The 23,605-nt window shown below is 36.7% G+C and overlaps 1 protein-coding gene across 2 annotated transcripts in view; it reads left to right on the top strand.

Annotated features, from left to right (window-relative positions):
* HTR1F (5-hydroxytryptamine receptor 1F) overlaps positions 1 to 17,371 on the top strand; it is a 35,948-nt gene extending 18,577 nt beyond the window's left edge. The window contains exons 2-3 of one of the 2 annotated variants that reach the window (XM_005670286.3): positions 8,510 to 8,598; positions 10,015 to 17,371. In XM_005670286.3, coding sequence (XP_005670343.2) covers positions 10,060 to 11,160 — 1,101 coding nt within the window. In that variant the 5' untranslated portion in view covers positions 8,510 to 8,598; positions 10,015 to 10,059 and the 3' untranslated portion in view covers positions 11,161 to 17,371. 2 annotated transcript variants of the gene reach the window in all.

The following is a 23,605-nucleotide window of genomic DNA, read 5'->3' as shown; positions in this document are numbered from 1 at the left end:
TGTTTGAAAACTGTTATAGTTCTCAAAAATATCTGAGAAAATTCCCGACTATTTCCAAGAGCACACAGAAGCTACTATAAATGTCTATACATTCATCTGGCTCCCATCTTCTTCTGCTTCCCAACCTTGTGGGAATTACTCTTGTTATCAAACTCCAAAGCCATACTCTATTGAGGAGGAGATTCTGGAAATTACATTGTAGGGATTGGGAGCTCAGTGATGCCAGATTGGCAACAAACAATCTAGCACAGCAACACAACAGTGTCAACTCAGCATCATACATGTGTCATTGGCTTGGGAACAGGTGGAATGCAGAGGCTGAAAAAAGAGTAAGGAGACTTTTAGTGTACAAACTTTTACTGGAGGCTGGAAAGGAGGTGATGAATTTATCGTACAGATTAGAAAGAGGGCAAGCAACATTTTGTAGTAGCAAAACAATAAAAGTGAGTTCTCTAGTAGGAAAGATAAAATGTGTTTGATGAACTTGTGTATCTGGCCAGCAGTGTTCCCAGGCAGAATGTTTAAAGTGCCAATTGACAGTTTCTTATCTGTGTATAATATAGTATAGCGGGAAAGAGAAAGAAGTTTGCAAACTTTAGAAGAAATATACAAGAGGCAGGGCTTGCTAATAGGAAAACAAAGCTATTTCAGATCATCACTGATCTGTACAGGTGGCAAAACATTCTCAAAGTAAAAGTGGCCTTGGGGGTCCCCATTGTGGATCATCAGTAACGAACCTGACTAAGATCCATGGGGATGCAGGTTTGATCCCTGGCCTCCTTGCTCAGAGGGTTAAGAATCCGGCATTGCCATGAGCCGTGGTGTAGATCGCAGACGTGGCTCGGATTCTGCATTGCTTTGGCTGTGGTGTAGGCTGGCAGCTGTAGCTCTGATTCAACCCCTAGCCTGTGAACTTTCCATGTGCCATGGGTGTGGCCCTAAAAAGCAAATTAGAAAGAAAGAAAGAAAAAAAGAAAGGAAGGAGGGAAAGAAGGGGCCTTACAGATCAAGGTTATGCTGTAAAATCTTTAATTAAGGTTTAAGGGAGTGCCTAATAGCTCCTTCTCAGCTGACGAAAAGACTTCTAAGAATCTTCAGAATGTTGTCTCACAGCTCTCACATTCTGTACAAGGTAGAAGACTGTCTTGATTATAAAGTTATACATATGGCATGTTGGGGCGTATAGTGCCTTTCAATTAGATTCATAGGTAAACACAAAATTTTTAAGATAATTTTAGTAACCTGGATCAAGGGGGAAAGAAACAGTGCAAAATGAAAAGATTTTCAATAGGCAGAAAGCAGGCTGAGAAGTCTACCTAGCTGTAAATCAACTTTTTCTCATAGAAAAGACAAGACTTCGAGTGCAGAGTCAAGAGTTCAGAGTGGGGATTCAGGCATTCAGAGTACAGAGGATTAGGCAACCGAAATAGGGGGCAGAAGTGGGCCCAGTGAAGGTGCATTTTTACCGCTCAGACTTGTCTGAGTGAATTTCAGATCAGTGAGTGGCCTTATGTCCCTTGGATTTCCTGTCTTTTTGAAAGGGAATGTCAATTGCAATTATCCTGTCCCTGACTCACTATTAGACATTGTGGGTTGGAAACGGATAGCTTGCCTTTAGTTCACAGGTCTCTGAACTAAGAGGCACTGCAGCCTCAAGGAGCCTTATCTGCTTCTTGATCCCATACAAAACACAAAGTTACGGACTTCAGGACTGGTGCCATGATTGGATAAGTTTGGGGAGGCCAAGAAAGAAGGTGAATGTATTTTGAGTAAGAGAGAAGCAGGAGTTATTGGATGCAGCAGACAAGCTAAAGAAAAGATAATCTATAGGCTGAAAAAGAGACTAGAACAGACATCTGAGAATCACAGGCACATCACCTAAATTGGATATGGGCAGAGTTGAAGCAATACATGGTGGGAAGGCATGAGTTCTCAGTGCCAAAAAAAAAGAAAGCTAAGTTGACAAATCTGAGCAGAGTATATTAAGAACCAGAATTCAGAGTTCCTGTATGGCTCAGTGGTTAACTAACCCAACTAGTACCCATGAGGACACAGGTTCGATCCCTGGCCTTTCTCAGTGGGTTAAGGATCTGGCATTGCCATGAACTGTGGTGTAGGTCACAGACACAGCTTGGACCCCACATTGCTGTGGTTGTGGTATAGACAGGCAGCTGTAGCTCTGATTCGACCCCTAGCCTGGGAACCTCCATGTGCCATGGGCATGGCACTAAAAAGACAAAAGACAAAAAAAAAAAAAATCAGAATTAAAGAGAGTTAGCAATCAAATCTAGCAGGTAGTGATAAAGAAATATAGAAGAAAAAAATTTATAAACATACACAGAATATGTGAGCAATGTTTAGCAATGTTTCATTGACTTTAGAAATGCTGTAAAGCTTTTGTAAAGATCCACAGAGCTCTCTTTAAGCAAGTCTTCCCTTGTCTGAAGGCCTTAGAGCAATTTTTAACCCTAATGCCATACCCTAGCCTTGGACTCACTACTTGAATTCGAAACTCTGCAATCCTAGGCTTTGAAAGTAACTGCAGTCTCTCCTTTTTCATCCTTGGACATTACCTGAGCCTACATTACACTGCTCCCTAAAGTCATAAAGACCCTGGCCTGTTTTCCTCATAGAATTGCCCTCACTGGTCTGGTCTTTTCTGAGACTAGCATTGATCCAGCATCGCCACTAACATCTTCCATTGACCTTTGATCCCAGTTTGCATCCCAATTCCTGGTCCAGTTCGCCGTCAATTTAATTATCTTTTTCTCTGGGATATATCCTCTATGATTTTGGAGCACCAATGGAGGATAACAAAAACCTCAGCCAATTTTATTCCAATGACCTTCTAAAGGTTCTAATGTCAGCTACATCCTTAAGAGTGTTCTGTAATCCTCTTGCTCCCCCCTAGGGCAGTGGCACCACTCTCTTCAAGCCATATTGCTCTACCTGCATACTTTCACTTTGCCAGAATACAGATCTTATCCTTTCACTCTTCTTCTTAAACATTTTGAAATATTCCGATTGCATATAAAATAGAATCTGTTGTCTTTATCCTTTATCATGTCAGCCCCTTCACTATCTTCCTCAGTTAACTTTCATCCTTTATTTCCAGCCCTGGTGCTAATATGCCTTTGCAGTATCCATGTTGAACTACTTAGCTCAAATGTCTAAATGCATCCTGCATTTTTATGCCTCTGCTTTGCTCATACTTTTCCCATAACCTGGAGAGGTTTTCACTCTTTCACCACAGTATGATTAGTTCTCTCTCACCAGTATTTCTAGGGCACTTTATACAAACCTCAATAATGCCTTTATTGTATTGTATTATTGTATTATAAGAGTGTTTCTTAAAGACAAGAACAACGTGTTGATTTGCTGCTTTGTCTCGAATGGAAGAGCTTTGTTTGCTTGTTCGCTTTTTGGTATCTTTTAGACCTAGCAGGTTAATTAGCCCATAACTAGCACTGAATGAAAAGTTCTTAAAGGAATAAATGGGAACAAAGAATTAGAATAAGAACAGAAAGGAAGACTCAGAGTTGGAAAGGCAGTTTAAAAAAAAATTGAAAATACTGTATAAATGCTACATATTTTGCACATTTACACAATTTATGCATTTACACCTGGTCCCTGTTTTAAACATTCCCAGCAAGAAATAAGCAGTTCAATCTATTGGATATTTGCCTCCATTTGAACATACCTCTTGCTCTACAATAGTCTTTATTTTACAGAAAAAAAATACTCTATAGATCTCATGACTAGAACAAAGTTATTAAGTAAAGTAATAAATATCTCATAGACAGTAAAATGGTGATTAAAGGACTGGAGTTGTTTCATAATCATAACAGTCAATTTGTTATGTTTCATTACAAAGGAAGTCATTAAACCTCTATACCTCAGTCTTTCTATCCATGAAATGGGAGATAATAACTGCCTATCATAGGTTAGCAGGGAGGATTAAATGGGTTAACATATGCAAAGCACTCAGCATACTCCCTTCAGAATTAAACAGAAAAGATAAATATTATTATTATTCTAATTGGAGCAGACAAGTTGTAGTTTCTTACGAGATCTTTATTTTTTAAAAATTTTTTAGGGCCGAACCCATGGCATATAGAAGTTCCCAGGCTAGGGGTCAAATCAGAGCTGTAGCCGCTGGCCTACACTACAGCCACAGCAACACATGATCTGAGCCCCGTCTTCAACCTACACCACAGCTCACAGCAACATTAGATCCTTAATCCCCTGAGCAAGGCCAGGCATGGAACCTGCGTCCTCATGGATGCCAGTCAGATTTGTTTCTGCTGAGCCACAATGGAAACACTTCTTATGAGATCTTGATAGAACTGAATTTTTCTTTCTTCTTCTGTGCAATATTATTATTAAAACTATTTGTGTATTACCTCACCCCCCAGGTTATTTACTTAAGCCATGCTCCATGAGTTTTTAGTTTAAGCTGAATGAAAACAACACATCAAGGTCAAACAGACAACTGAATACAAATGCACATTAGATTTTAAAATTTTTAAATCTTAAAATTTTTAAATTTTAAAGCTATGTGTACTCAGAGAAGTAAAATACATCATGTGGCAAAATCAATACATTGGCAAATTTTTAGTAAAGTCTGGGGAAGTTTTTCTCTCTCTGTTATTATCAAGAAGGCTACATATAATTAATGGGTCTACAAGTTCTACTTAAAGAGTAATCCTGACCATTTCCTAGTGAAAACATTTGAAGTACAGAATACATTTTGAGAAGAAATGTGTATGATATAGTCTATGTCCAATAACACAGGAGGTGGTACCTAGCACCATGAGAACTCAGTGGGAATTGAAGATAGAAAGGATTAAGAAAGAATTTGATTAGAGGCTACATCTGAATTAATGAAGATAGGTGGTTTATAGAAATTCTAATTATAAGCAGCAAGGAAACCAAAACAAAAAGAAAAACCCAATTGTGATTGGCTGCGTTAGTTTTCCTATTTTCTTTGTTTTCTATGAACACAATCATCAGAAGATTAATTAACTTTCTAAACTTAATAATGGGAAAATATCTTGTAAAATGAAGTAAAATTTATATGACAGATTTTGGGTTTTTTTCCTTAGCATTAAGTACTATTTTATTGAGCCTAAATTGAATGCAACAGTGTGATATTTAAGAGAAATCAGTTGAATTATCAAATAATTCACCTTTAAGCTGGTCCATTTTTCCTACAGAATTAATTTTTAGTATGGAAATGCACATAACTATTTCCAAACACTTTCTCTTGTTTAATATGCTATTCAAAATGTAATTTCAGGATTACCTCTTGAAGAGGCTCTTATGCCAAAACTGTTTATCAGGCAAATTAAAGTGAAAAGTTGTTCTTGCCCATAATATGGAAAATGTCAGCACTTTTAAGTCAATTCTTATAACACTAAATAAACACTTTTGGCAAAGGAATTAACCAATTAAGAAAATATTTAAATTTTCTTATTGACTATATAGTGCAGAGTTTATGATGAGTAATGGGAGGAAAATTGGAAGGAAGGTAGAAATTAAGACGTTTACCATGTTCCTAATATGTCTAGTTGGCTTTGGAGTAGGCATTTTGCCTGTGACCTTGACTCCCTAAAGATGTTTCGAGGGAAAATAACTAAAGACTGTGAGGTCCACTGACATTAAAAGCACATATGGAGGATTTTCATGATCATCTCAATGGTGTAGATAAGCACACCATTACTTCTCACGCCTGTAATCTAGTATTGATCTAGGAAATATGTTTATATGGTATAACTCTCATAAGAGGATGAACAGAGTAGGAAAGATGTGGGAGAAGGAGGAGTTAATAGGTCTAGAGCAGGAGATCCAAGAGATGCATGAAGTGGGAATTAAAAATTGTCGGGGAGGAGTTCCCATTGTGGCTCAGTGGGCTAAGAACCTGACTAATATCCATGAGGATGAGCGTTCAATTCCTGGCCTCACTCAGTGGGTTAAGGATCCAGCATTGTTGCAAACTGGAATGTAAGTTGCAGATGTAGCTTGGATCTGGCATTACAGTGATTGTAGCATAGCCTACAGCTGTAGCTCTGATTCAACCCCTAGCTCAGGAACTTCCATATGCCATAGGTGCAACCCTAGAAAAAAAAAGAAAAGGAAAGGAAAATTGTCAGGGAAACATCAGAAGAAAAGCTAGATCAAGATCATTTATTTTATAAACTCCAAGACGTAAGTTAAGAATGCAAAAAAGAGAGATGCTGAGAATGTTGTGCAGCAGAAGTTCAGAGCTGCTTTAAATAGAGAGGAACTCATCCTGGCTATAGTTGTGAAGGGATTAGACAAAGAGCTGAGAACAACTATGTTGTTCCAGAACTTGATTTCTTGAACCAACAGCATAAGCATCATGTGGGGTCTTGTTGGAAATGCAGATTTAGGGCCCTGCCTCAGATTTAGTGAATCTGAAATTCCAGAGGATGGGACCCAATAATCTGTGTTCAACAAGCTCTCCTCCTGATGACTCTGGGGCAAACTAAGTTCCAGGACCACTAGTTTAGAATTCCTAAGGAGATTGTAGCCTCCATTCTGTATCTGGAATTATCTTAGTTGCTCTTTACAAATGGGTGAATGTTGATACAAATAATTTAGATATACAGCTCCTTTTCGATTACATATAGGACAACTATTTATTTTATGGGCAGCAGGTATGTAGACGTCTTCCGCCACTCAGTTTGCTTGGGTGCAAGTCAAGAGTACCTTGCCTTCAGTGAATATGAGAAAATAAAAATTTAGTACTGGTAACTCAAGCACAAATAGAGTATTAAATATACTATATTCAAAGTTTTTGTTATATATATATAATTATGTATATAAATACTCAACACACAACCTTATATGTATATAGACATGCACATATAAATTTCATAAACAGCACTTGATATAAAAATATCAAGTACTGGAGTTCCTGTTGTGGCACAGTGGTTAACAAATCCGACTAGGAACCATGAGGTTGCCGGTTCAATCCTTGGCCTTGCTCAGTGGGTTAAGGATCCGGCATTGCTGTGAGCTGTGGTGTAGGTCACAGATGCAGCTCGGATCCTGGCTTGCTGTGGCTCTGGCATAGGCCAGTGGCTACAGCTCCAATTCAACCCCTAGCCTGGGAACCTCCATATGCTGAGGGAGCAGCCCTAGAAAAGGCAAAAAGACAAAAAAAAAAAAAAAAAAAAAAAAAAAAACAAGTACTTAAAATTATTATTCTATCAGTGCCAACAAATCGAAAAGAACCTCTTTTTTATTTTTAAAATTTTATTGAAATACATATAGTTGATTTACAATGTTGTGTTCATTTCTGCTGTACAGCAAAGTGATTCAGTTATACTTAGACATATACCCATTCTTTTCCAGATTCTTTTCCCATGTAGGTTATCACAGAATATTAAGAAGTGTTCCCTAAGCTAAACATCAGGTTCTCATTAACCATCCATCCCATATTCGATAGGTTGCATATGCCACTACCAAACTCTCAAGCTATCCCCCGCACCTTTCCACTTTGTTAACCATAAGTTTGTTTTTGAAGTCTGAAAGTCTGCTTCTGTTTTGTAAAAATTTCATGTATATCATTTTTTTAGATTCCACATATAAGTGATATCATATGGTATTTGTCCTTCTCTACCTGACTTACTTCACTTAATATGATAATCTCTAAGTCCATCCATGTTACTGCAAATGGCATTATTTCATTCTTTTTGTGGCTGAGTAATATTCCATTGTATATATGTACCACATCTTTATCCATTCCTTTGTCAACGGACATTTAGCTTGCCTCCATGTCTTGGCTATGAAAAATAGCCCTACAATGAACATTGCAGTGCATCTATCTTTTTGAATTATGGTTTTCTCCAGATCTATGCCCAGGAGGGGGACTGCTGGATCATATAGTAGTTCTATTTTTAATTTTTTAAGGAGCCTCCATACAGTGGAGTTGTATTCCCACCCTGATGGTTGTTTGGCCTGAGGCTCCCAGCATTAGAGCCTGCATGTTGTTTGGTGGTGCCAGTTCTCCTTTCCAGAATGGTGCCCCACAGGGGAGCTCAGACTGATGATTACTCCCTGGGGCCTCCTTCTCCAGTTTCCTCCTTCCATAGTGATCCACAGCCAATCCCTGCTGCCCAGGAACTTCCAACACCATCAGGTAGATGTTGCCTGGATTCCTGTGGAGTCACTGCTTTGCCCTAGGTCCAGTCCATGAAAAATCTTGTGTGTGCCCTCAAGAGTGGAATGTCTGATTCACCCAGTCCAGTGGAGCTCCAGCACTCCAAGCACTACTGGCCTTCAAAGTCAAATGCTGGGAGCTTCTACTCCTGATGCCAAACCCCCAGGCTGGGAAACATGATGTGGGGCTCAGAACTATCACTCGTATAATAGTTCCTCTGCAATATAATTGTTTCTCAGTTTATGAGGTGGCTATGGGATTTGCTTACATCATGAAAGTGCTCCTCTTACCATCTCATTGTGGCTTCTTCTTTGTCTTTAGGTGCAGAATATCTTTTTCGGAAGTTTCCCCTTTTTTTGTTGATGATTGCTCAGCAGTTGGCTGTGATTTTGGTGTTTTCATGAGCGGAGGTGAGCTCTAGTCCTTCTACTCCGACCTCTTGTCTCCAAGTGAAATATAACCTCTTTAAGGAAAAAATAATTTAAGGGATATAGAGGTACAATAATAGTTATAACTAAATGTAAAGTTTCAGGTTTCCAGTTTTTCTTTGTCTTTTCCAAAGAGATAGGTAGCTAATAAAAAATTATTAAAGAGAGAAGGGCTGCTGATGCAAAAAAAAAAAAAGCTATTTATAAAAACAATTAAACATTTTACTACTCTCTGATTGCTTTTATTTGACTTACAATTAAGTAATAGAATGGACTATAATAAAAATTATAAGCTGGGAGTTCCCATTGTGGTGTAGCAAAAGGGAATCCAGGTAGTATCCATGAAGATGCGAGTTCTATTCCTGGCCTCACTCACTGGGTTGGGAATCAAGCATTGCCATGAGCTGCGGTGTGGTGTAGGTCACAGATGTGGCTTGGATCTGGCATTGCTGTGATTGTGGCATAGGCCAGCAGCTGTAGCTCTGATTTGACCTCTAGTCTGGAAAATTCCATATGCTGTGGGTGCGGTCCTAAAAAGCAAAAAAATAGAGGGTTCCCTTTCAAGTGTAAGGTTACATGATTATTAAAATGGTGTCTTATAAAGAATAGCTTCCATATCAAGGTGCATGCCATTATGCCCTTTTCTTACTGGCAAGTTCACCTTGTTCAGTGGTATAGTTGATCATTGCAGTATGAGCAATATTGTGTGGCTATTTGCTTCCAAATAATTTTATTTCATCTTTTTAAACCAAATTAACAACTTAAATCCATAGACTACTAAACACTCTGACATTTTCCTAACTCCATAAAATGATCATGGAATGCTAGAAGCACCCTAAAAATATTTTATTTTGTTTATTTTCTTTTATAACCTTTATATCCTGACATAAAATACATTAAATTTTCTTTTATTTTACATGAATCCAGTGATACGTTCTCAATGTAACTTTGAATTAAGTACAAAATTGCTTATGATTTTGAATACTGCCTTTAAAATGATATTTTCGTATATTACATTATATAATGCACAAATACGTACTAATGATATGTGCTTTTGACCCTTTTCTACATAGACAAAGAGAAACATATATCTAAGAATAATATAGATTTTAATCACAATTTTATAATAGTAGCAATATTACTGAGTAGTAGGTTTGTTTACTCACAAAAATCGTTTTGAACCCTATTTTAAGAAATGCTTTTAAAGTTATTGTCTCTGTTCTCACTAGTTCTCTTAAATTAGGTGAAAAGAAGAAAATCCACAACCTGAACTCCATTTTTTTAATCCATAGTATATTCTGGGAAAACATATACCTGTATTTTTTTTTTAATTATTCTGAAAAGAAGAAAAAAATCTTTGAAGCCTTCTCTGACTGTTTTTCCCCTCCTTTGTTACAGGCATCCATTTCTGCAGCTATATCAATGTTTTAAAAACACATAAAAATGGATTTCTCAAACTCATCTTATCAAAACTCGACCTCGGAAGAACTGTTAAACAGAATGCCAGCCAAAATTCTGGTGTCCTTCATTCTCTCCGGGTTGGCACTGATGACAACGACCATCAACTCCCTTGTGATAGCTGCAATTATTGTGACCCGAAAGCTGCACCACCCAGCCAACTACTTAATTTGCTCCCTTGCAGTCACAGACTTCCTTGTAGCTGTCCTGGTGATGCCTTTCAGCATTGTGTATATTGTGAGAGAGAGTTGGATTATGGGACAAGTGGTCTGCGACATTTGGCTGAGTGTTGACATTACATGCTGCACATGCTCCATCTTGCATCTCTCTGCTATAGCTTTGGATCGGTACCGTGCAATCACAGATGCTGTTGAGTATGCCCGGAAAAGAACTCCCAAGCAGGCTGGCATTATGATTACCATAGTATGGATTATATCTATTTTTATCTCTATGCCTCCTCTATTCTGGAGGCACCAAGGAACTAGCCGAGATGATGAGTGCATCATCAAACACGACCACATTGTTTCCACTATTTACTCAACATTTGGAGCTTTCTATATCCCATTAACTTTAATTTTGATCCTCTACTACAAAATATATAAAGCAGCAAAGACATTGTATCACAAGAGACAAGCAAGTAGGATTGCCAAGGAGGAACTGAATGGCCAAGTTCTTTTGGAGAGTGGTGAGAAAAGCAGTAGACTGGTCTCCACCCCATACATGCTAGAAAAGTCTTTATCTGACCCATCAACAGACTTTGATAAAATTCATAGCACAGTGAAAAGTCCCAGGTCTGAATTCAGGCATGAGAGATCTTGGAGAAGGCAAAAGATCTCAGGCACAAGAGAACGCAAAGCAGCCACTACCCTGGGTTTAATCTTGGGTGCATTTGTAATATGTTGGCTTCCTTTTTTTGTAAAAGAATTAGTTGTTAATGTCTGTGAAAAGTGTAAAATTTCTGAAGAAATGTCAAATTTTTTGACATGGCTTGGATATCTCAATTCCCTCATAAACCCGATGATTTATACAATCTTTAATGAAGACTTCAAGAAAGCATTCCAAAAACTTGTGCGATGTCGGTGTTAGTTTAAAGAAAATTTATTATGAAAAGGTTGGGGTTCTTTTGACATGAAGTAACTAAGTGAATACTAAATAATAAAGCATTTAAACTTTTAGAAGGAAATAATTAAAGCTGCTAAGATGATAATAGTATAATTTATATTTTAATAGCAACATGCATATAAAATGTATTGATTTAGAGACTTCCTTTGACCATCATCATAGATTATGTAAAATTAGAAAGTAACTTATTGTTTATAAGCAATATTTTGCCTATGCAATGTCCCTAAAAAGCTAACTGGAAAAATAATAATATATATATATATATAATTAATAACAGTGATTTTCCAGGTTTTTTTACAACAACTATAGAAGAATTTTCAATTAGGAACATACCTCCATCAAAAATTTCTGTATAATCCTATTGTTTTATTATATGATTTTCTTAATTTATAGAAAAGATTTAATTTACCACAAAGCACACATTTCTCCTACCTAACCACTTTAGTCCTCTCTCCATCTTACCCTGGGTATACTGGAGAAGGGAAGGAGCTAGAAAAGATTCTTACTCAGTATGACTGGAGGAAATGTAAAAGCCAGAGGTTAATATTGTCTTTGCATTTAGAGAGTAATCATAAAATGTGTTAGGTACAGCAAAATAATTCTGGATACTGACCCTGTGCATATTTAACATATTCTTTTTGTTTAATATGAATTCCTAGAAGAATATTTTCTTAATCATACATTATCAACATTTGAAATCAAAGCCTTACCCTAATAGAAATAACTCAGGGAGGATCCAGGGGGAGGTGTTCTAATTTATTATGCTTAGGAATCAAATTTAAGGCACTAAATAAGTACCCTAGGTTAGCCGCCATAAATGTTATATGCTTATATTTTTTTAAATATGTATTTCATTTCTGTTAATGTTAATGAGCTCAGTTGCAAACTAAAATGCCTCTGGAACTTTGCACTTCGGCAGCTCCATAGCTTCAATTTAAACATTATTTCCCTTTTATTAGAGAGAATGTGGTAGGAATTCTTAGAACTTTCCACTAACTTCAAAACTCAAGTTTTCCAATTGGTAGAAATGAACAGGCAAAGATTCTTATTATACTGATTATATATGTATATATTACATTTCATATATATGTGTGTGTGTGTGTGTGTGTGTGTGTGTATCCGTTAGTCACTCTAAAAGTTCAGTGTGCCAAAGCAATAAGTTTATCTTCCATATTTATCTAGGAATTTGAAAACAGAATCTTCTAACAAGATTTCATTCCATTTGAACCATCAAGGTCATACACCACCTTTTAAGCCTACCATTAACCAAAATCATTTGGAAAACAACACATCCCTTCTTTTATTTTAAGCTGCACCTTTATGAGTATTCTAAACATTCTTTCCCAGTGGCATGCCTAAGAGTACATTACATTCATTTTTTTGTATCAGTGACACATTACTCTCAATCTAATATTTACAGAATTCTAATTTTATATGAGGCATTAAGATGTACTATATAGAAGATACAGGAAATAATAAAATACTGTTTCTTCCTTTAACATGTTACAATCTAAAAGGTGAAGCAGACAACAAAAAATGAACACTGTAACAGAGAAAACAGTGACTGGCATGGAGTTATATACTTTGTTATGATGACTCAAAGGAAAAACTGATCAATTTTCAAAGAAAAAAAACAGGAAAATTTAATAAAGAATATGTCTAAAATAGTACTAAATAAACAGCATTTGAGCAAGAGAAATGTAAGAGCATACTCCCAGTAGTGGTAACAAAGATTGCAAATAGTATCCTACAACTATTTGGTGAGGCATGATCATGAAATAACTATGAATTTGGCAGCTATTTAGAACAATAAAAAAGATTAAAAGAGAAATTGGCCATTTGTGTGGCCAACTTTGAATGTCAGAAAAGTCTAGGAGTTCCTGTTGTGTTTCAGCGGGTTAAAAACCTGCCATAATGTCCCTGAAGATTCGGTTTGATCCCTGGCCTTGCTCAGTGAGTTAAGGATCCAGTGTTGCTGCAAGCTGCATCATAGGTCACAGATGCAGTTCAGATCCAGCATTGCTGTGGCCGGGTATAGGCCAGCAGTCGCAGCTCATATTCAACCCCTAGCCTAGGAAATTCCATATGCCCCAGATGCGGCCACAAAAAGAAAAAAAGTAAAAGAAGTCTAAGGACAGTTTGGTTGTTGTCTGTCAGTAAGTGGTCACTGATGCTTTTTAGTAGAAATTTAGAGTAATTCTAAAAAAAATTCTGGATTTGAACAGAGAGAGTTCTGTAAGTAATAACTTCTAGTTAGAAAGCAAATCATTAATCTGGGCAAGGGTGATAAAATCCTGAACTTGATTCTGGCATTGGGAATGTAAAGGAAGAAACAAAGGAGAGAGAGTGCTGAGGTAGAATCTACAGGTTAGCAAATATGTTAGTAAGCAGACAGACAGACAGAGAGACATGAGTCACTGAGCCAACTTGCTCTCAACTGAAATGAGGAACTCAAGAGAAGGAGCCTGTTGGTGCAATGATGCCTTCTGTTTGGGTACACAAAGGACATAAAGATATCCACCTGGGCAGTTTTAGCCCCCCAAAAACTAACAGATAGAAGAGACTTATCTAAGGCTCCTGCCACCACTTGCATCCTCTTCTCTGTATTTCCCAGAGCCTTTGTGTTGGTTTGACAGTCCAAAGTCATTCTCTACTTATTTCTCTTTTTTCTTCTCACCATTTGATTCAATTTGATTCTGTGACTTACCTATCCAAAGGCCTTACTAAAGTTAAAATAATAGGTTACATGAATTTATTTATACCCACCTCAAAAATTTATATATTTATATTAGAGACCTTTAAAAGATGCAGCCGTCAACCCAAAGGAACAAATCTCAAGGAGGGTGAGACGCACCCAAATGCACATCCTCCCCTCTACTCTGAGTTGGATTGAAGTTCAAATCTAGGAAAATAATACTTTAAGTGACAGGGAAGTCAAATTCTTCTTTAGAACTCTGAGGAGAATCAGGTTTACTATTTCTGTGTGTATGAAGCATTTTTTTTTTTAATCCAAGGGGGTCACAATACATTCAGTAACTATAGTTTTATCTATGTGTTTACCCCACATGTTGAAGATAGATTATGCCATTCTTCGTAAATTAGTATGAGTTATTGCTCTTTAATACCTTTAAATGGTAGGTATATATGGGCTAATAATCTGCAATTTGTACTTTTTAAAAAAATTTACAAAGAACAGATTGCATATAACATGATATACTTCCCTGAATACATAGGATTTATTCTCTCAGTGAAGTCTCCAAGTTATTAAAAGCTGAAGGTTTCTACATAAGAAAATATATGTTCACATCCATAACAAATGTAATAACATAATAATTCATATATTTAACTGATAAGGTAGAAGAAAATAATATGAATATCGTGGAAAGTGGCTAAATATTAGATAATGAAAGTTAACTTCCTGCTGCAATTTTAACTATATCAGGGCCAGAAAAATAAGTGGAGGGTTTGTTTTTGCTCTACTTCCTTTAAATATTTTCAAATGAAGGCGGTATAAAAGGCAAGATCAAAACACCAAAGAAAGGAAGTCAAACTACTAAATACTAAGTTTAGTCCAATACTTATCATTTGGCATAGCTATGTACAAATCATATTTGAAAATCCACTTCTGTTTGTGAAACAATGGTCTTTTTTATAGGACTGATGTGAGAATATGGATTGCCCATCTAAACTGTTTGTTTTGTTTTGTTTCACATTAGATCTCAGGGTCAAGTCCATAGCATAAATGGTTTATCCAGGTACTGGCTGTTGATGGGTTGGCTCTTAAGTAGGACCAGTTTCCATTGTGAATCTCCAAAGCCAGTCTTCCTTTCCCTTTTCTGGTGAACTTGATTCACTTCCACCCTCACCACTACCCACACCTGGGGCTCTAGGTTATAAAAGTTCCCTGCTTGCAAATGAAGAAAAGCTTCTTTTGGACCCACTTGCAAATTCTTCTAACAGTCCCAAGATTTAAAATTTCTTAGCAGAGTATAATCCCCATATTCTCAGGGCAATCTTAAACTGGCCCCTCTGTATCAAAAAGAAATGGAGAATTAATTGGAAGCCAGTTACTAGGAAATGTGCTGACTTGCTCCACCAAATATAATGAAAGTGGGAGTGGTTATACTCTTCCTGCTGACATGCTTTCCTCTACCTCCAGGAGTGAATAGCTTCTTCATGAATTTTTTGACTTACAGTCAGGAAATAAGGTTTACTGTATTGTAGTAGAACAGAAACTTGAAGGATTTTCCTTAATATATCCTAAATCCTTCAAAGATAATCCTGCTCAGTTCAAAGTGTATCCACATAAAATTGTTTCAGAAAATGTTTCTAATACCCTCCTAATAACCAAGATGCTTATATTCAAATGTTTATTTTGCCATAAAATATTTTTGAAGACAAGTTAATATTTCTGTCATGAATAAAGTAATATTTTCTTATGGCATTGTGACTTTTCATGATCTTGAGAATCAGTATGCTTTCTCTCATTATTTAAATGAGGAACTTGAGAGAGATTTTCTAACATTACATTGTGTCTGATTATTGTTAAAGAATATTTTCTCTGCACAAAACATGATAGTACTTGAAGTCTACCTGAGTAAAATTAAAATTAAAATTTTTCAAAGAATTTGCACTCCCTGATTAGGTCAGAAATGATAAAAATCCTGAGAAAAAGATTGTATAATATTTTTATCAACAATAAATCTTGTCAAATTAGCCTTTCAGTAAAGTTTATGTTTAGTCACAGTTTCAATTTCTACCATGGACAGTTTTCATCTCTGCAAGGACAGTAAAATGGTTTATGTAGGCACAGTGAAGTTTGGCATGTCTTTCTTCCTATGTTCTCCAATAACCTTTTCATTATAGCCTGTTAATATTCCTAAATTACATGCAATGAATATTTATTCCTAAAAATTATTATATTTTATTTCATACACTGCATCATTAATTTTTATATAATTATAATTGCATTATATTGCCAGGTCTTGCTGCCTTAGAGTTTTCCCCACCCTAACTCTATCAATAAAAAATTTTTATTTTATTACTAAATTAAAAATTTACATTCCCCCATGCACACACAAACATTGACCATTTTCCTCTTTGTGTTAGTTGACTTGGCTAGGATTTGACTGGATCTATGACCTTAACTCTGTGCGTGTACATGATTTTGCAAATGTTAGGAAGGACTGAATTGGAAAAGTGAAAAGATCTTCTTAGCATAGCACACTCTTGAAGATGAAGGAGAAAGGGGCGGTGGTTTCAGCAGGAAGGAAAGGAGTCATTCAAATTTGTGATTTTTGAAACCAGTGTGCATAAACATCACCTGAGATGCTGGTGACAAAGGCAGATTCCAAAGACGAAATCTCTGAGTCCTAATTGGAGTCCCAGAATCTGAATCTTTAGCAGAGTTTTCTGGTTATGCTAACAAAGGCAAACCTTAGAGCTTTTCTAGAGACCATTGCTTGAAAGCTCCCAGCTAGCTAGTTAAGCATTTTGTAGGACATAGCTATAGTAACTGAAAATGAAATTTCATCACCATTTCATTCCAGTCAAAAAGCAAGAAAACTGCTTTGCTACTACATGAGAAGTGCCTAATGCAAAACTGAACAGAAGTAAAGAATCACATCCTCATCAACACTGCCGAGTGGATTATAAAACAGTTAAAAGATTTAAAATCTATTCTCAATCAGTATGTTATTTAAATTTTGTTAGGATAAAGAATAAAAGCTTTTCATCACATATGCAGCAACAGTATTTTTTTCTCTTTTTTTAAAAAATTTTTATTATAGTTGATTTACAATCTTCTATCAATTTCTGCTATACAGAAGAGTGGCCCAGCTACACATATACATGCATTCTTTTTATCACATTATCCTCCATCCTGTTCCATCATAAGTGATTAGAAGCAACAATTTAAGAGAGTAAATAAATCTATAGATGTGAAGTCAAAAAAGGCCAAAAGCAGAGTTCCTGTGGTGGCTCAGTGGTTAACGAACCAGAATAGGATCCATGAGGATGTGTGTTTGATCCCTGACCTCAGTCAGTGGGTTAAGGATCCAGCATTGCCATGTGCTGTGGTGTAGGTCACAGACATAGCTCAGAACCAGTGTTGCTGTAGTTGTAGCTCCAATTGGACCCCTAGCCTGAGAACCTCCACATGCCGCAAATGTGGTCCTAAAATAGCAAAAAAAAAAAAAAAAAAAAAAGGCCAAAATGGTGCCCTGATTCTGCTAATCATTAACTTGATGTTGAGCAAGATTCTTCTATCCTGCTTGCTTCAGATTAAAGTTGAAAGTCTCAGGAATTGGAGTAAAATCAAGCAAATAGCCTTGAAAAACACTAAGGGACTACAAAATGTAAATTAACATTGTTATTATTGTCTATAGTAGGTCTGCAATGAGTCAGACAGAGCACACTTGACATGGTGCCTGGTGTTCCGGATTTTGTACTGCCCTTTTCTGAGTTTGGAGAGAAGTGAAAAACTGAGAGCCTCCTACTACTGGCTCTTTTTCAAAGCTCTATCCTTAGTAGAGCAATAACTCCCCACAACCCCATCTGTAGCTACAAAATGCTGCCCTGCTGGGCACTCACCCGTCTCTTCCCTTGCTGTATCCTGCCATCCCTCTCACTAAAATCCTGTCATTGTTAAAACTTATTTAGCTTTCTTGAAGGATGTGTTACAATACTTCTAACCTATTAAAATAAGTGCTGCAATTATTCCAGCATGAATTACTTCTATCGATACACTCAGAGGTGATTTCCCATATGTTTCATAGAGTTTTATCCTTTAATGCAAAAGGGAAGATTAATCCTTTAAATACTAAAGTGAAAACTTTCATTTGAAATGAAAACACTAAGTTGTTGAAACGAAGACTGGAGGCTTAATTTTAGGCTCTATTGAGTATAAGAAAAAATACTACTAATTTATATAAAAATATTAAAATTTAAAGAAGCTATTCTTTAATGGCTCCCTATTGCTAATTACATTGCATCTAAACTCTTTCTTGGCTTTTAGGGCCTTAATATTGTTAACAAAAGAAAATCTTATTTGCCACTATCCTTTCTAGTCCCAACAAGAGGTAACCCAGTCTGTCTCTTCACTATCCTCACACTGTCTTGCTCATTATTGTCTCAACTGTTCTTTAGCAATTTTCCCCCTCCCACCTGAAGTGCCCTCCACCTCCTTGATGTTTAGGCAACTTATCTTGCAAAGCACAGATTAAATTCCACTTCCTTCTTGAAACTAAATTCATATTCAATTTCAGTATTGCGAAGACACAATATTGTTTTCAATAATTCTGTATTTGTTTTTAATAGCACTAATTCCTTCATGAGTGTTTGGTTTTTATACCAAATAAAAATAATAATGGAAGTTTCTTATAGGATGTTATTATTCTTTCCATACATATCTCAAATGTTTTTTTTTTATTTTTTTTGTCTTTTTAGGGCTGCACCCATGGCATATGGGAGGTTCCCAGGCTAGAGGTCTAATTGGAGCTGTAACCACTGGCCCACGCCACATCCACTGCAACGCCATATCCTTAACCCACTGAACAAGGCCAGGGATCAAACCTGCAACCTCATGGTTCCTAGTCAGATTCGTTTCCACTGCACCATGATGAGAACTCCTCAAATATTTTTAAATACTGATTTCCTTCTATAAGTGAGCCTGGTCCATTTCACCATGTCCTAGTAACTAAAAATTGTTATAGTTGATTAATCTTTATTCCTAAATTTAAAAAAGAAATACAAGTGAATCAAGATCAAAAGGGAAACTGAGAAGTAATGTGTGTTTTGGTAGAAACAGAAAATTAGTTCTTATTTTTCAGTGATTGGAAAATATCTTACTGACAATGAAATTCATAGAACCCTAATTTTTGGAAATATCTAGACATTATGAAATATTTGCTGTTTGATAATTATACATCATAAACCATATATGCACTATATAAAATGCTTTAATTTTTCTATTTCTAAAGACAATATTTTAACTGCTATTCTAAAACAGATATAAATAAATACACTTGGTCGTATTAAAACTAGCTATTGTTTTCCAGCTCATTTGATGTGACATCACTCTTTTTCATACTTCCTACTAACCCCAGTCCCTCTCTCTTCCACAACTGGTATGTGGATGCAAAGAGGATAGCATTTTATTTATTTATTTATTTATTTATTTTGTCTTTTTGCCATTTCTTGGGCTGCTCCCGAGGCATATGGAGGTTCCCAGGCTAGGGGTCCAATTGGAGCTGCAGCCGCCAGCCTATGCCAGAGTCACAGCAACGCAGTATCCGAGCTGCATCTGCGGTCTACACCACAGCTCATGGCAACGCCGGATCATTAACCCACTGAGCAAGGTCAGGGATCGAACCCGCAACCTCATGGTTCGTAGTCAGATTCGTTAACCACTGCGCCACGATGAGAACTCTGAGGATAGCATTTTAGAGTAGGAAATACCTCTGCAGTGAAGTAGAAAATGCAATATGTTCTTCAGCTCAAAACTTTCCCAGTTCTTACTTCCTGGTGAATTCTGGAAACCATTCTGTACATTTTTAAAAGCTGGAGAAACGTATCTTAACAGTTACACTTAGCTCAAGCATCTTAAGAAAGATAATAAGCAATTGGGGCCCATAACCAACTCACCATGCTATATGATTATGGTACAAGCACACTTAGGCTGAAGGAACATAGAAATGTCAGCCCTTGAAAACTGCCCAGCTCTACAGCAAGCCCTTGAGAATCATTAGAAGACCAGGGAACAGAGTGTGTTAGCTCTGGATGCCCCACACTGAGCTCCCCTTGTTCTCCAAGGATCCGCTCTTTATCCACAAACTCGGGTTCTAATTACACATTCCTAAAAAGGGGGAATAAAAAGTGAATTGCAAGTTCATGTTTTTATTTCTTATGTTTTCATATATGCTTATATTTCAAACTATAAAATATGAACCCAGCAGTGACTTTTTGTTTGATGCTTGATTTTCTGTTCTATCTTCCTATTAATCTAAAAGTTTAAATACTATCTATTCTACTTGTCAAACTTATACAAAAATAACTCTAATTATCAAAGCATGCATGCTTCAGGAAACTTATATCCTTATCCCTGATCTTATAATAAGTATGTCATAAGCAAAATTTCTGGAGGTTAAATTTGGATAACAGATTTCTTATGTTTGTATTTCCCATTGAGTAATCAATGAACTAGTGTTGTATATGTACCCTATTAAACTTGAGCCAAAGCGTTAAATGCATTTTCATTCTCAAAATCTTCCCATTGATAAAAAATAATAAGTGGTGGTTATTACCTTTAGTTTAAAAAAAGACATGAAAAGTCATTTAAGTTTAACAATTTTAATAGCAATTGCCCGAAGTATAGAAAATGTTCAAACATGAATTTTAATAGTCTATGAAATATGAACGTCAACTACGTTTGTTGCTGTTAAAAGGGCAATAAAAATAAATGTATGCTGGAATTTGATGTTGCTTAGCCCCAAAACATAGTAAAATGTGAGATAAACCATATCCTTCAAATAACGGGTGTTGGCTTTTACTTTATCATTTTGCAATATCCTATAGCATTCTATTTTAAAACTACAAAGGAAGAGTAAAATATGAAACAGACATGCATTTTAAGTGTTCAAGTGTTTTTCCACAGTGTTTGTGGAAGCCTGAGCTATAAAACGAATCCCTCTTATTTGACATTATAACCTGTAATAACTTCAGTTCACTCAAAGAATTTACAATCTCATCTGTAAAACTGTTTAGACAAAGATAATCCCTTTTCTTTTCCTGAATTAAAAAAAAAAAAAAAATCAAGAAGTTCCCTGGTGGCTCAGTGGGGTAAGTAGCCAGCATTGTCATTTCTGTGGCTCAGGTAACTATTGTGAAGCAAGTTTGATTCCTGGCCCAGGAACTTCAGCAAGCCAGCTTCTGTGGCAAAAACAAAAACAACAACCAAAAAAAAAAAAAAAAAAAAAAAACACTAAAAAATAGTTACTGAAATATTGTTACTAAGTAACATTAAAGTGCAAATGGAAAAGAAAGATGGGCGTTATCTTCATCTCTGCATTATTTTATTTTGAGTTCCCATCTTTAAAGAACAGCTTTGAGTGTGATCACTTTATGTAGTAAATTTTGAGAAACATCTTTCAACTTTTCCCTCTCTAAACAAATCTTGATACAGACTAAGTGAAAAAAAAAAAAAAGTTGACACTTAAAGATGACAAGAAGAAAAAGTTATAGTGCCAGTTAAATAAAGCATGTTTTATATATTCCACAGAGAAAAATGTTTTCATTAATTATTTAAAAAAAAAAAAAACTATGTTAGAAGGGAAGGATGGGGGGAAAGCAACATCTGCACCTAATTCCCAAATATTTGTGAACTGGTAATTGTATTTCCTTGAGAGATGTGAGTTTCCTTTTATTTGGTTCTTTGTTTCTTTCTCCTTTTCCTCCTCTCCTCTCTGTCCTTCTCCTTCTTTTGATTTTAGCATCAATTTAGCAGACACAGCTGCGATTTATATGGAACCTTCGAGGGTTAGCCACTTGCATGCCGCGGTGTTAAGTGGGTGCTGGAACCACCTCTGCAGACAGGAGCCCAGAGCTCCACACGCCTCCATGCCTTCGGTTTTTCAGGTTGGCTTCGTTCAAAGAAAAGCGCGGCTCTGAGTTTGGAGCAAGCGCAATTACAGGAGCCCCCCGAGGGTGAGTACCCTGACCTTTGCCCTTCGCGTCAGAAGCTGGGTTCGTGTGAACTAACTTGATCGAGCAAAGACTGGTGTGTTTTTCAGACTATTCAGCCTACCCTTAACGGTTTTGCCACGCAGTGGATCTCCTTGCTTTGGGTCTTTAGAGCAAACTGTGATTTGCAGCTGAGCTTAACTCACCTTAATTTAACTTCGTTACCGCAGGACAATTGGAATACCAGGTTTGCCTGTTTGAAGATACAGATGCTCGTATCAAGTCTTGCTGCTGGTCTTAAAAGATCTTACAGGTCAGCTAAAGTAGAACATTTCCCATTGAAAAAAAGAAAAAAGAAAAGGCCTTATTCAGAAATAGGATTTACAGTTACAGCTTGTATTTCTCTACATACTTTTCCAAGTATTGGGAGAGGAAGAATAAGACACAGTATTTCTTAAAGTTAAGGCAGGGAATAAGATTTGTATAAACTTGCTCCTCTGAAAAACTGCCATGGAACTTTTAAGAATTTTTTCCCTTTTATTTTCCTTTCCTTTTTTTTTTTTTTCTTTAAATGATCTGCAATTTAACTATGGTGGATCTTAAATTTGGATTTAGGTTGTCCTCTTTGGAGTTCATTGGCATTCCTGCTTCTAATGCTTGTTTTCTTTCACCCTTTGTGAAAAGTTCTCAATCAGTACCTTCAGATACAGCCCCTAACCCATCCATGCTTGCAGTTCCTGCTCTCTCTCCCTCCTTTCCTTCTTCTCCCTCCCCACCCCCACCCTTCCCCCCTTCCCCTCCCCCTTCCCCCTCCTCCTTCTGGAATCCCAATTAGATACATGTTATACCACTTGATTCTGTCTTCCATGTCTCTTTCATATTTTCTACTTCTTTGTATCTCTGGACTTCATTTATAGACAATTTGTTGTAAAACATCCATTATGTTTTAAATTTTTATTTCTCCTTTCTAAAAGTGTTGGGGTTTTACACATCTATTTATTCTTTACTCATTGTTTTTGCCTTTTTATGTTTTGAAACATTTTGAACAAACTTATTTTGCAGTTCCCCTTGTGGCTCAGCAGGGTTAAGAACCAGACTAGCATCCATGAGGATGCAGGTTCCATCCCTGGCTACTCTCAGTGGGTTTAGGATCTGGTGTTGCCATGATGTGCAATGTAGGTAGCAGATGCAGCTCAGATCTGGTGTTTCAGTAGCTGTGCTGAAGGCTGGCAGTTGCAGCTCCGATTTGACCCCTGGTCTGGGAACTTCCATATTGCCACAAGTGCAGCCATAAAAAAGAAAAAAAAAAGATTAAAGGAACTTATTTTTTCTGATAATTCCTATATCTGAAGACTTTTGAGTCTTAATGTTGTTTATGCTTTGTCTCATTCATGGTGCCTTGTTTCCTTATATATTGATCAACTTTTTTTTTTCTTTTTACGTCAAGCCCTCATTTGAACTTTATCTGTGGGAATTCTTTAAGGCCTGGGATAAAGATGGATTCCTTCATGGGAGGGTTAGCATTTGTTTCTGTGAGAAATCTGTGGTCGTTATCTGTGCTATATGACTGTAAACCACCTGTAGACTTAAGGGGTTTTGCTTGTGTACGTGTGTGGGTGTGTGTGTGTGTGTGTGTCCTAAGACCATGTGATATGTGTTCACGATGTAAACTTAAACGGAAGCCAGATTGTGGCTATGAATTTTCGGGTGAAATCCTTTTTCACCCTCAGTC

The sequence above is a fragment of the Sus scrofa genome, chromosome 13 (genome assembly GCF_000003025.6).
Source record: "Sus scrofa isolate TJ Tabasco breed Duroc chromosome 13, Sscrofa11.1, whole genome shotgun sequence".
NCBI classification, from domain to species: domain Eukaryota; kingdom Metazoa; phylum Chordata; class Mammalia; order Artiodactyla; family Suidae; genus Sus; species Sus scrofa.
The sequence above is the reverse complement of the archived record's forward strand: the minus strand, read 5'-3'. Positions and strand labels throughout refer to the sequence as shown.